Source organism: Pseudophryne corroboree, chromosome 3 (assembly GCF_028390025.1).
Source record: "Pseudophryne corroboree isolate aPseCor3 chromosome 3, aPseCor3.hap2, whole genome shotgun sequence".
Lineage (NCBI taxonomy): Eukaryota > Metazoa > Chordata > Amphibia > Anura > Myobatrachidae > Pseudophryne > Pseudophryne corroboree.
In genome coordinates this window covers 720,585,599-720,599,818 of record NC_086446.1, presented here as the reverse complement: position 1 = coordinate 720,599,818, position 14,220 = coordinate 720,585,599, and the positions used below count along the sequence as shown (strand labels likewise).

General features: G+C 45.2%; 1 protein-coding gene across 5 annotated transcripts in view; it reads left to right on the top strand.

The window, feature by feature from the left end:
* JAKMIP3 (Janus kinase and microtubule interacting protein 3) overlaps positions 1–14,220 on the top strand; it is a 377,626-nt gene that overhangs the window by 234,776 nt on the left and 128,630 nt on the right. For 3 of the 5 annotated variants that reach the window (XM_063962183.1, XM_063962184.1, XM_063962181.1), the window contains exon 4: positions 12,983–13,198. The exons of the other annotated variants lie outside the window; for them this stretch is intronic. In XM_063962183.1, the coding sequence (XP_063818253.1) occupies positions 12,983–13,198 (216 nt within the window). The remainder of the gene's footprint in view (positions 1–12,982; positions 13,199–14,220) is intronic. 5 annotated transcript variants of the gene reach the window in all.

Below are 14,220 nucleotides of genomic sequence, written 5' to 3'. Positions count from 1 at the left end.
TGTTCGCACTGTGACTGCGCCAAGTAAATTTGCTAAGAAGTTTGGTATTTTACTCACGGCATTACGAGGTTTTTTCTTCGTTCTGGTGATCGTAATGTGATTGACAGGAAGTGGGTGTTTCTGGGCGGAAACTGGCCGTTTTATGGGTGTGTGTGAAAAACGCTGCCGTTTCTGGGAAAAACGCGGGAGTGGCTGGAGAAACAGGGGAGTGTCTGGGCGAACGCTTGGTGTGTTTGTGACGTCAAACCAGGAACGAAACTGACTGAACTGATCGCAGATGCCGAGTAAGTCTGGAGCTACTCAGAAACTGCTAAGAAGTGTCTATTGGCAATTCTGCTAATCTTTCGTTCGCAATTTTGATAAGCTAAGATTCACTCCCAGTGGGCGGCGGCTTAGCGTTTGCAAAGCTGCTAAAAGCAGCTTGCGAGCGAACAACTCGGAATGAGGGCCATGGTTTTGCCCATCTGCTAACAAATGTTATAGGACTCATGGGGGTCATTCAGACCTGATCGCTGCTGTGTGTTTTCAGGGAGGGTGTGTGACGTCAGCTCCGGCCCCGATCAGCCTGTTCTCATCGCACTGTAGGAGTAAGTCCTGGGCTGCGCACAGACTGCACACAGTGGATTTTAGCAGCTCGGCGTACACATAGGATCGCACACTTGCACAGTGAATTTACACTCCCCCTGGAGGCGGCGACTATCCAAACGCAGGACAGCAAAGTTTGCAGCCCAGCAATCAGGTCTGAATCAGCAACATGGAGTACAAAGGTGGAGAATACTAAATACAATTTAAGACAAAGTTGCCATTTTCTCTACATTTTACATTTATAGAATGTAACAAGTGTCTCCAAACATGATAATCTTATCTGATATCAGTGTCAGCTGGTTGGCTGGCTGATTCTGGGTTACTAGAATTTACTGTAATGAGATTCTAAGGATTATTTACAAAGATGCACAAATGTGCATTAATGTTTACATAACTGTGCTTACCTATTCTTCATGTGCTTCACACATCAGCTTTCAGGTATCCTTGTACAGAGTTTAGTATGAAATACCTACAATCAAAATCCCGACAACAATTGACTGACAGTCAAAATCCAGACAACAACTGACCGACGGTCAAAATCCCAACAAGGTCAAAATACCGACATTTAAAATGTCAGCAGGTCAAAAAGTCAGTACAAGTTTTTCATTGTTTTTTTGGTGTGTATGTCAACATGGACACCGTATAAGTGTACAGCGTCCCCTCGTGCCCTCGCTGCGCTCGCCATGCTTCGGGCACAGTGCATCGCTGCGCTCGGCGCACTATTATATTCTCCCTCCAGGGATGGCAAAGTATGAACAAGTCGGTTTCAATGAAAAACTCATGTTGACTTTTTGACCTGTCGACATTTTACTTTGCTGTGTACGATGCAATAGGCATCCTATTGAGAGCCACAGTGTCTCTCCAAGAGCCTGGCACAGCAGTCACTCTCACCTGGTGATAGCTGGCTGTATTCAATCAATTAGTGAGACTAACAGCATGATTTAATAGTGATTACACAGCTATCTCTTATACTGAAACATTGGGGTTAATTCAGACCTGATTGCTGCTGTGCGTTTTCGCACAGTGGGCGATCAGGTCTGAACTGCGCATGCATATGAACCGCAATGCGCAGGCGCAACAGGGAGCGCCGGGAAGCGGCGCGATGGTGCAAAAAATCTGATCGCATCGGCGACCGCAAGAAGATTGACAGGAAGAGGGCGTTTGTGGGTGGCAACTGACCGTTTTCAGGGAGTGTCCGGAAAAATGCAGCTCTCCTGCACATGCGATCGCACATCTGCACAGCGAATTCCCCCTCCCCCTGTAGGCGGCGACTACCTGGTCGCAGGGATGAAAAAAACGCACCCTAGCGATCAGGTCTGAATTACCCCCATTGTACCTGAGACTGAGGTGTAAATGTACAAATTTACCAAAATATACAAAATACTGTAGTGGTATTGCTGGGGTTTTGAAGCCTCTGCACATTGAAAGCACTTGTAACCATCAAACCACTGATTTTACTTAGTTTATTGGGTTTTGTAAAGCAGCCAGGGCTGGTTCTAGACCTTGTGGCGCCCAAGGCGAAAGTTTCCATTGGCAATCCAAAGAAATGGGGCTGTGGCTCCATGGGGAAGGAGCATGGTCACAGAATAGTACCAATTCACATTACACCGCACAGTAGTGTCAGTCAGTCACATTACACCACACAGTAGTACCCCTTATACACATTACGCCAGGTAGAGCCCCTTTTGCAACACAGGAAAAACAAACACACATGAAAAAAACATGATTCATGCCTTTGACATTATTTGTCATTTTTCCTCAATATAGTGATGCCCCTTACACATTATACCCCACCGTAATGCCCATTACACATTAATCCACACTGTAATGCCCATTACACATTATGCCCCACACCGTAATTCCTATTACAACTTATGCCACACACCGTATGCCTATTACATGTCATGCCATACCCTATAATGCCCATTACATATTATGCCACACACCATAATGCCTATTACACGTTATGCCACACACCATAATGCCTATTACACGTTATGCCACACACCATAATGCCCATTACACATTGTGCCATACACTGTAATGCCCATTACACATTATGCCATACACTGTAATGCCCAAACATTATGTCACACACCGTAATGCCTATTACACGTTATGCCACACACATAATGCCCACATTATGCCACACACCATAATGTCCATTACATATTCTACCACAAACCCTAATGCCTATTACACGTTATGCCACACACTGTAATGCCCATTACATATTCTACCACATGCCGTAATGCCTATCACACGTTATGCCACACACCGTAATGCCTATTACATTTTATGCCACACAATAATGCCCATTACACATTAAGCATTATGCCATACACTGTAATGCCCAAACCACGTTATGTCAAACACCGTAATGCCTATTATACGTTATGCCACACACCATAATGCCCACATTATGCCACACACCATAATGTCCATTACATATTCTACCACAAACCCTAATGCCTATTACACGTTATGCCACACACCGTCATGCCCATTACATATTATGCCACACACCGCAATGCCTATTACATTTTATGCCACATACCGTAATGCCCATTACACAAATAAGCCACACTTTTTATGCCATATACTGTAATGCCCATTACACATTATGCCGCATATGGTTATGCACCTGACACCATTTTATGCCACACACAATAATGTCCTTTACATATTATGCCCCACAGTAAGGCTTCTAATTATTTTCTAATTACCTGCTTGCTGCCAGGGGTCTCATGCTCATGGCCAAGGGTTTACTGATCTGGGTTCCATGCTCGTTGCCAGGGGTTTTCTGCTCGTTCCCAAGGGTCTCATGCTCATTGCCAAGGGTTTCCTGCTCTTTGCCAGGGGGTTCCTGCTTGTTGACAGGGGTTTCATGCTCACTGCCAGGGGTCTCATGCTCTTTCCAGGGGTTTCCTGCTTGTTGCCACATGGTTCATGCTCGTTGCCATGGGGTTTACATGCGCCCACCCACACCCCATGTCCCGCATTCCAGCTACAGCAGGCATTGTGGGCTGCGTAGGCCCCTGCTGCAGCTGATACCATTGAGGGAAACACTCAGACGCTAGATGTCCTACTCAACCTCTAGCACAGGCATGTCAAACTCAAAATCCCAACTGGGCCGAATTAGCAAGGTCCAAGTTTTGTGTGGGCCGCAAGAAAGAGATATTTATATATACATCAATCAGGTCGAGTATGTGCCACCCTCACCCAATTACCTGCCCCCTGCCACCCTCATCCATTCACCTTCCCCCTCACAAATTCACCTACCCCCTGCCACCCCTCCTGGGCAGAACGCAATGCAATGACAGCAGGTAGTCAGTCACACACATACATCCTCTCAGCTGTGCATGCGTCAGCCCTGAGCAGGGCTGGAGACTGAACGGCGAGAGGGACTGAGGGAGCATTGACTAGGCACAGAGCAGTAGGAAGCCAAACAGGGAGAGGGCACATTGGGAGGCATGAGAGCCCAGCACAGAGAGTGCGAGTGGCAGTTTACTTAGAGTCCCAGAGGGAGGGACAGAGCAGCCTCCATCCGCCCACACTGCAACCGAGTCCCCCGGCCTCCGTCTGCTGATATAACTCTTTGATTTACAGTAGATCATGACAGTTTCTGTCTGAAGTCACAGTGTCACCAGCATCTAACAGTTAGATACTTGTGACACTGTGACTTCCAATGGAGACTGTCATGAGCTACTGTACATCAAAGAGTTAATTGGACCCCGGACCCCTGTCAGCAGGCCGCATAATGACGCCTGCCTGCGGGCTCCAAAATGATTGCCCGCGAGTTTGACACCCCTGCTCTAGCGTCTGTCTCCCTTCTCTCCCCCAGACGCTAGAGGTCAAGTAGGACCTCTAGCGTCTGAGTGTTTTCCTCAGTGGTATCGGCTGCAGTGGGCGCCCACGCAGCCCACAGCCATAGCGCCTGCTGCAGCCGGGGTGTGGAGTGTGGATGGGTGATTGCGGATGTGCCCTCAGGCCACAGTGCCCCGGCTGGCTGCCCGGCTTGCCCGCACCTAAAACCGCTCATGAAACCAGCATCGGTCTCTGGCTAATGCAGGCAATTATTATGTACTGAATTAATGAGACATATACTGTAACACTAATCATTCTCTTACAATATTATTAATGTTTAATTGTTTAATTTTAGTAAGACAGTAACATTATCTCTTAATTACATTCAAGGTGTCATAATAGAACTATGCTTTTATCATTGGGAAAGCATTTCCTATTTTATGGATTCATGGCTGAAAGGTAACAAAGGAAGCCAATAATCAATGTATTTAGTAGTAGTCCGGGCAGCAATTCTCATAAAGGTGGTGACCCCAATAGCTTGCTTTATGAGAATTGCTGCCTTAGTGTGTCCGGACCAGGACTGGACATTGTGCTGAGCCAAATCGTTGTACCGACTGCTAACAACAGGACTACCACTATCCCTTTCTAATCAAGGAGGATACCGCGATGCAGTGAGGACCCGCAATTACAACTTTAAGGGACTATTACCTCCAGCGGCCAATTGTGGTAAATAACTTTTAACCGTATGACTGCGCTGTCAGTCCAGGGACAACTATTCATCTATCAGCTATCCAGTCTATATCAATCAGGAACGGACTACACACAAATTAGGCAGCCATAAATGTGACCCCCCTTTTTTAGTAATGTTTGATTTTATATCTATATTGATGATTGTGCTAGTGAATTGTTTTTATGTTTGATTAAATATCATTAATTAGTACTCAATCCTTCTATTCAATTAATTTCTTTATTAGCGCTGCTAGTTGGTTTTCTTTGTCTATATTTGTTATTGGGGGTGACTTACCCAATTTTATAGCAGCAGCTTTGAGCAACATATAAGCGCCCGATCGTTTATCCTATTGATACATTTTTTCTTGCCATCACTGCAGAGAAGCATAGGATTATATTATAAAGGTGAGAACAGCAGCATACTGTAGCCTTCATACATTCCAAGGAGTAAGTTGACCTAAAACTGACCAGTAAAGCTGGTGAGAGGACATCAATGTACCTAACCTGTGACATCTGGATTACTATGATGAATCTACCATACAGAGAACATTAATGTGGTCATGTAACACCCCTTTGAGGGCCACACATATTACCATGCTACCCAAACTGTGCTATACACTTGTCAAAAAAGTGGGATTCTTTGGAGACATAAGGCAGGCTCATTTATCAGGGAAGATATTTAACTATGGCGGCCAATCCCGTTATCGGGATCGGTGGGATCCCAGGATTTATGCCAAAAATTGGCCGGGATTCAATCCTGGGATTGGAATTTACAATCCCTGGGAATTCGGGATTAGCCAGTCAACTTTTTTCAGTGCCGGGCAGGGTTGTACCTCTTCAGCAGGCTCAGAAGCTGCCCGGCTCTCTCCTCTTGGCTCCCCCAGCCCCCGGCATACTGCACAGTGTGACATGATGTCAGAGGTCACGCTGCACAGTCTGGCGCCAGCCGTCCAGGCCGCACATCGCCATCTGCAGCCAGTGAACCCTCCCACCCTCCTGTCTAGGATGGCGAGTATTTGTGTGGGTTGGGTGTGTCCGGGGTAGGGGGGAGAATCACTGAAGAATTTATTTATTTAAAATCTTTACCCCAATCCCGGGTCCCCCGGGAATCCCGGGATTGACCATTTTTCAATCCCGATACCCGGGATTGCAGAAAGGGTCCGGGATTGGCCTCCCTATATTCAACTGATTTTCTCTTCCTGTCTGCGCTGCCCTTCCCCTCTCACCATTGAACAATACTAACCTTCCTCCTTGCCCTAATTTGCAGGGACCCTCAGTGTGGGAGGTTACCTCAGGGCAGCCATCAGGGGGGGACTGCAGGGACTGGTGTCCCGGGCCCTTACAAAGAGAGGGGCCCACCCCTGGCTCTTACTGCCGATACTTGGAGAGCTGCACCAGGTGTGTACAACAATAGCGGGCTGATGCTTCTTAAATGAACCTCCCTGTGCCTCAGCTCTCTGTGAATTGTTCTTTCAGGTCCGTAATGCTCCAACCAGAGGCAGAACTCTCGGAGGCAATGGAGTCATCTGCCGCCGGGCTTCTGCTCTGAAGGGGGGCTCTTCTCCCCCCATTCTGTGACACCATTGAAGTAAGTTAATTGATGGCTGCCGCTATCTTTTCACTATATGAAGTTACTTCTCTGACAATTACACATAACTTCATATAGTTACAATTCTCATGCTTGCTGTACTGGAGCAAATAGCTCCATCAGTAAAGTGTCTGCTGTCAGTGGGTTCTAATCCTGGGTAGGACTGCTAAGAAATGTGTGATTTCAAATAAAAGACAATGAAATGTATACATGCAGTATATAAAAAAATTCAGAACACTCCACACACACACACACACACACACACACACACACACACACACACACACACACACACATTTATCTAAATATAAGGGGGGGGCAACTGGTATGAACTTGCCTCCGTGCAACTGTTACGAACTTACGCCACTGGCTCCAACCATGTGTAACTTCACAATGTATGACATCACATAGGGGTGATGCAGTGCAGCAGAATCTTTTCTTTTTTTTTGGGGGGGGGGGGGGACTATTCTATTTTGCCAGTCCCGGGCCCCACAATTTCTGATGGCACCCCTGGGCTACCTGATAATAATCTCCCTCTCACTGCTCCTCGTTCCCGCACAACTTGTACACTAGCTACCCAGCGAGCGTCAGATCTCCAATTTTACTGGCACACTCCATCTCTGCAGCATATTTCTGTGTCATTATGTGCAGATTTAAGCTGCTTAGTACTAAAACATCACAGTGATCTCTGTGTGACCCCAAATGTATTTCCTTTGCCTAAAACCGATCTAATTAAGCAGGGGATGCAATTCTTTGTGTGTGCACGCTCTCAAGACCTGCGCAGTGTCACCATGATTACATTGATTCTTAATGATTACATTGTTAATAAATACACTGTACATCTTCTATTCCTCTCAGTCTAGTTATCTACGGTTAATCTCCCTTTTTATACTCTCAAGGGATGAGAATTTTTTAGTTAAATCCTGAAAAGTGAGAAATGAGGCAAAGTCTACTAAAGCCCCTAATATGTAAAGTAAGTAGGAAGCACACAAGGGGATTTGCAATTGATTACACTGGATTTGTTTCAGCATATCAGGGGAGCAAAGCAAAGCAGAGCAAGTAACTGTGCATCTGGGTAACACCGGCTGATGGGGCAGATTTTACCGTTTTAGAGAGTTATAGATGTGAGAGGGGCGTGTCCAAACTCAGATCTAAATTGCAGTGTTAAAATAAAGCTGTCCATCATTAATGGGTTACATGCAAAAGCAGCCAGTATTTTCCCTGTATGCAAAAAAAAAAAAAAATACTAAAATTCAGAATCAGCCCCAAAGTCTCTGTACATAATGGACTTATAGTAGAGATGGCCATCGACCATCAATGGCTAGTGATTATTGATGGTTACCCGCCATCAATGATTTGCCATGAATGCTCAAAAAATTTGATTTAAATGGCAATGAACCGATGCTTCTCCACCACCAATGGCACAGAGACAATTATGTATTTTTTTGTCCTTTTTCCATAGCAGGAGGAATGGTGCTTAGACCCACCCCCTGTCACAGTACTCGGTCCCCTTCCCTGATTGACCCTCTGTGCCACAGAGTAAGGATGCCCTTCAATAGTGCACACTATCAATGGTTTTCCATGACTGATTTCCCGCCATTGATGCTAAGCATCAATGGCACTATCGATGGCGACTATTACTGCTTAACCCCTTGATGGTAATTCATAACATATACCTATACCATACCTCTCAACTGTCTGATTTGTGGGCTTCAAATAGGTTATGAAAGTTGGTCAAGTTTCAAATGCAATGGGTGTTTCTGGGTGGATCAAAACTGGGTTATGACACATTGTGCATGTTTAAATGCTGGGAGGTGTACAGTAGCTTATACAGTAAAATAAAATGTGTTTAAAAAAAAAAAAATGTTTTGTAGACATTTCTTGCTATTATTTGCACTGCGCCTGATCAATAGCATACGCAACTGTGAGCGACTATGGAAAATTCTAAGTCATACATATCTCAGCCGCATCTCTCTTGTGGCTGAATGGGTGTAATTGGGCAGCTGGGTGTTCACATGTAAGATAAGTGCCTAGAGGGCATGTTGCGGGCATGCAGACAGAATTGCAGACTTCAGAGTTGAGTGAATTCTGCTTTAACACCAGCAGCTATTACAAGTCTAGACTGATAAAACTTGAAGACACATGCAAGAGTGGATAATATGCACTTGGTGGACTAGTTTTGGTCACCAGCAAGACTCGGAGACCTCCAGACAGCAACAAGATGACTTACTCATGGATTATCTGTTCGCCGCTTACCAAGGCTCTGTCATCCTGTCCCGCTCTGGGCAGGACTGAATTCAGAAGTTCTGTACTTTAATTGATTATGTCATTACTTTCCTTCTACTAATGTACTGGTTAATTCATTAGTTCCCTCAAGGTCCCTAAAAGCTCAGTTTATAAGGATATCCATGTTCAAGAACAGATGGTTAATCAAAATGACTAAATGAGCAACTGTCACCTGTACTCAAGCATAGATATCCTTAAAACCTGGCCTGTTACAGGGATCATGTGGACATTTATCATGTCTATATGGATGATGTGTCGTCATGGTCGTCATGAACTATATTCTCCCGAGGGCTCCAGTGCAGTTTCCATGTCCCAGCGGTCGTGTGATCATCACTTCCAGGTCTCTCTTCTGAGGAACCAGCAGTTTTTCCACGTATTTCCCCCTGTCCCTAACCCTAATACCTCTATCCCTGCTCCTAGTGCTAAACCACCCCTACCTCCCTGCAGATTAACCTTACCGTCTGCCCCTAACTGCATCCACCGGCTGTCAAAATTTCACATGGCAACATTTTGGTCGACAGATTGAATTATGTCAACATTGTGATGTCAACATTATGAATGCTGACCATGTAATTGGATCCCCTGTTACAGTGCCTTGGGGACTGAGTTTGGGAAACACTGGGTTCATTCTTTATAATTATATGATTGTGTTAAACGTTTTTTTCTTGTAAATGAAAACAACATTTCTATAATTAAAATTAACCAAAATAATTGAATGTGTGGCTTTTAATTGTACGTATTCAGTGTTGCAGCTTCAGAAAGGTAAATGTTAAGTGGTAAAAAAAAAGCCAAATATTAAAGAGTGAAGTGTAATAAAATACTAAAATAACCTGTCACTAGAAGGCGCAACATTAAAGATGAGGAATTGGCATTAGGAGAGGCAGCAAAAACACAATAGAGCAAGGGCTGGAAGAGTTAAGAGAAATATTAACTCATGAGATATACTGTATATACTTACAGAATAATTAGAGTAAATTAGATAGGTACTTTGGAAGTCTCCTCTCTCCGTATGCAGATTGTCTCCTGCCCTGGATGCGGAATATATGTTAGAAATCTCCAAAGCCAGCAAGAGATCACTTTATTATAGATTCAAAACTATGGGGGTCATTCCGAGTTCATCGCTCGCTAGCAGTTTTAAGCAGCCGTGCAAGCGCATTGTCGCCGCCCACGGGGGAGTGTATTTTCGCTTTGCAGAAGTGCGAACGCTTGTGCAGCAGAGCGCCTGCAAAATCTTTTTGTGCAAAACAAGACCAGCCCTGCAGTTACTCTTCGTGTGCATTGATTCTAACGACGGAGGGACGGCTTTTGACGTCACACACCCGCCCAGCGAACGCCCAGCCACGCCTGCGTTTTTTCTGTCACGCCTGCGTTTTTTTAAGCACTCCCTGAAAACTGTCAGTTGACACTCAGAAACGCCCACTTCATGTCAATCTTCCTGCGTTCAGCCGTGCGACTGGAATGTTCGTTATACTCTGTGCAAACCCACGATGCTCATTGTACCCGTACGACGCGCCTGCGCATGGCGGTGCATACGCATGCGCAGAAATGCTGATTTTTTTTGCCTGATCGCTGCGAACGGCAGCTAGCGATCAACTCTGAATGACCCCCTATATGTCTATCTATAAGCTATGTCCTTAGAATGTGCATTATAATAGGCATTGAGCACTTTAGGGCGTGTGGTGGCACCAAATCAGGTAGAGCACCGATTACCTGTATCCAAAATGCGCCCTGCGACTTGTATTAAGGGTCAATGCTTATTGCTCAGGGATCAGATGCATAATCGTCCTGGTTGTTGTACTTTATATATGAATGGTCTATTCAGCCTATTTGTCAGGCATACAGTAGTGCAGAGAAATTTGCTACTACACCTGAAATACACCATGTCGCTTAATTATGCCATTATATTTAGATTGGAATCTGTTGACAATACTGAATTACTGCAGATAGATAACTATTTAATTAAGAAAATGTGATGAATACAATTGAAACCAATTCATTGAAAGGCGTTGTACCATTGTAAGAAATTGTACCAGTGAAAGGCATTGTACAATTGAAAGGCATTGTACCACTGAAAGGCATTGTATCATTGAAAGGCATTGTAACATTGAAATGCATTGTACCTACTGTATGAAAGACATTTTACTATTTTGTTAAGTATTGTGAATCTTAACTAGTGTGCACTACCCATTTATTAACAGAACATTTGCTGAAACAGAATAACCTGTGTTCTACCATCCATATGTACTCCTTCACCAGAGATAACAATAAATGAAGGCTAAATAAAGGAACAGCATTTGTTTCACCCTCCACCCTTGTCCACCTCATCGCCATCTTTTGTTGTCAGTTTTAGGAGAACCATTGTTAAAACGTTTTTAAAAGTGTTTTTTTTTTCTGCCACTGTCTTAATTATTGGCTTGAACCAGGCAAGAGCCACAAATGAGTGTTGCCAAAACTGGAGGCATCACCTTGCAGAGTACGTATAGTGAAATGTACTTAGCACTTACAGGCACTGTCTTCCTCACATGGTGAGTAAAACGTTAGACATAACGGGCTGATTCTAATTTGGAAGCAAAGCAAAACAGGAAGTAACTTTTTGCATTTCTTCTTTCATGCAGGGTAAATACTGGCTGCTTTTTGCATTTCTTGAATCAGCCCCAGCATGAGCTAGACAAGATCACCAAACTATGTGAATGAGTCTCATAGAGAAAAGAAGGAACTTGGGGGGTCATTCCGAGTTAATCGTAGCTGTGCTAAATTTAGCACATCTACGATCATGTTCCCAGACATGCGGGGGGATGCCCAGCACAGGGCTAGCCCGCCCGCATGTATGTCCGCCCCCCCCTCACAAGTACAAAAGCATCGCACAGCGACGATGCTTTTGTACTTGTTGAGTAACTCCCAGCCAGCACAGCTCCTGCGGCTAGCCGGGAGTTGCTCGTTGCTGCCCCTGGTCGCAGCGGCTGCGTGTGATGTCACGCAGCCGTTGTGGCCCGCCCCCCACACGGTCCAGCCACGCCCCCTCCCGCCCATCGACCGCCTCTGCCTGTCAATCAGGTAGAGGCGATCGCTAGGGAACGACGCGCCGGCGCACTGTGGCACCAGCGCATGCGCATTTCCGACTCGATCGCTGCGCTGCGAACAACTGCAGTGAGCGATCGGGTTGGAATGACCCCCTTGGACACAGTCCCTTTACCATGGGAATTACAGTTCTCAACTCCTGAGTCATTGTCCAGTTCACTATGAAGAACAAAGGAGATTTATGGATCACTCATAGATGTGACCCATAGATGTGACCCCATTTGAAAATACATTTTCAAATGGGTTACATAACCAGTATCAAGAATATTTTGAGTTTTTCAGCTAACTTTTAGGTCCATCTCCGATGGTCATGTCATGTTATGTAATCATCGGCAAACTACACTGGATGAGAGCTCTATCATACCGTTGATTGGGAGACGTATAAAACCTTGGAAAGAGATAAAGTGGAGCAGTTTCCGAAAGCAATTAATCAGCTCCTGTCATTTCAAAGACTGTGCTAGATAAATGACAGTCTGAAGCTGATTGATGACTTTGGGTAACTGCTCCACTTTATCTCTCTCAAAGGTTTGATACATCTCCACCTGTGAGAAATAAAATAAAGAAGTTGCACATATCAACTAATCAGCCTCTGTCATTTTACAAACTGTGCTAGATAAATGCTAGCTCGAACCTGATCGGTTTCCATGGGCAAGGTTTGATACGTCTTCCGCTAGGTCCATTGAGATCTGTAAGCATGGCCTGTATGCTGAATGGCTGGACATTTCCAACCAGACCGGAATGTAATCATCCAGCTTGGCCATCTACATGCACAGAAGGTAGGAGGAACACTAAGCTATGAATGTCTTACACAGTAATATAAAGCATGTAAGAAACTCCACAAAACACTGATACCACCCAACACAGTCATACGTGGTCAAACGAGTGATGTTTCTTTTATTCTCCTTGTAGATGGATGAAATTAAATTTAAAGACAGATCAGTCTACATGCTGGAGAAAGAGTTAGGTGTGCAAGCCGGGCATGCTCAAAGACTGCAACTCCAAAAGGAAGCTTTAGATGAGCAACTTATCCAGTTCAAAGAGTCTGACCGCCATCTTGGTAGCCCAAAGAGAGAACTCCCTTATGCAAGTGGTGCAGGAGAAGCTTCTGATCATTCTGGGAGCCCTGTAAGAATAATTTTCGCTGGCTAAGAATCCATCAACCTGATAAAGCAGACGTGCCCTAGGTTTCTTACTAGCCGTTCTATGTAGTGCTTAGTGGCCTCTTTAATTCTAATTTCATCATTGTAAGCAATTAAAAAATCACTTCATAAAATTGACAAACAATTTTTGATTTGAGTATTCTTATAAGCAGGGGCATAACTAGAACTTTCTGTGCCCATAGCAAAATCTTGAAAGGTCCCCCACACCCATGGGCACCAAGAGGTAAGAAAAATAACAACCCACACATTGCCCCCATATGACAAAAACAAAACATTGGCCCCACATGAAAAAAAGGGCTCCGTACACGGCATGGTAAGGGGGCAGAACATACCAGGGGTACAGTACTCATTGAGCATGGTGTTTGTGTGTACATATGTATGTGTGAGGAAGGGGTGGCACAGAGGACATATTGGGGGAATCAGTACTCACCCTGGACGGTGTATTGGGGTGAACAGTACTCACCCTGCAAAGTATATTGGGGGTAAGTGTTAGTACTCACCTTGCACAATCGGTGGAAGGGGGGTATAGAACACATATTAAAGGACTAGTACACAGCACTGCATAGTGTGTGTGGTGGTGGTGGGGGGTCATTACAGTGTACAAATATTTGCGAGATTACAGTACTCACCCTGCACATATTATGAAGGGATCAGAGCACATATTGGGGGCACTTACAGTGCACAGTGTATAGTGTGGTGGTGGGGGAGGGGGGGGGTCACAGTATTCAGCCTGCACAGTGTATGGGGGTAGGGGCAGAACATATACTGAGCGGGTAAGTGTCAATGCTCACCCTACATGGTGTATAGGGAGGGAAATCACAGTACTTGCCCTGCGGGTGGACAGGGAGTGCAGGTGTGGCAGCAGATGGGGCTCTGGCTCTGAATTTTCACTCGGCACATGCCACACATCTCATGCAGGTTGACGGTAGCCCTCTCCCTGCTCCTCTCCTCGGGGCCCGGCCGGCTCTCCTTCTTGTTCTCCGTGCT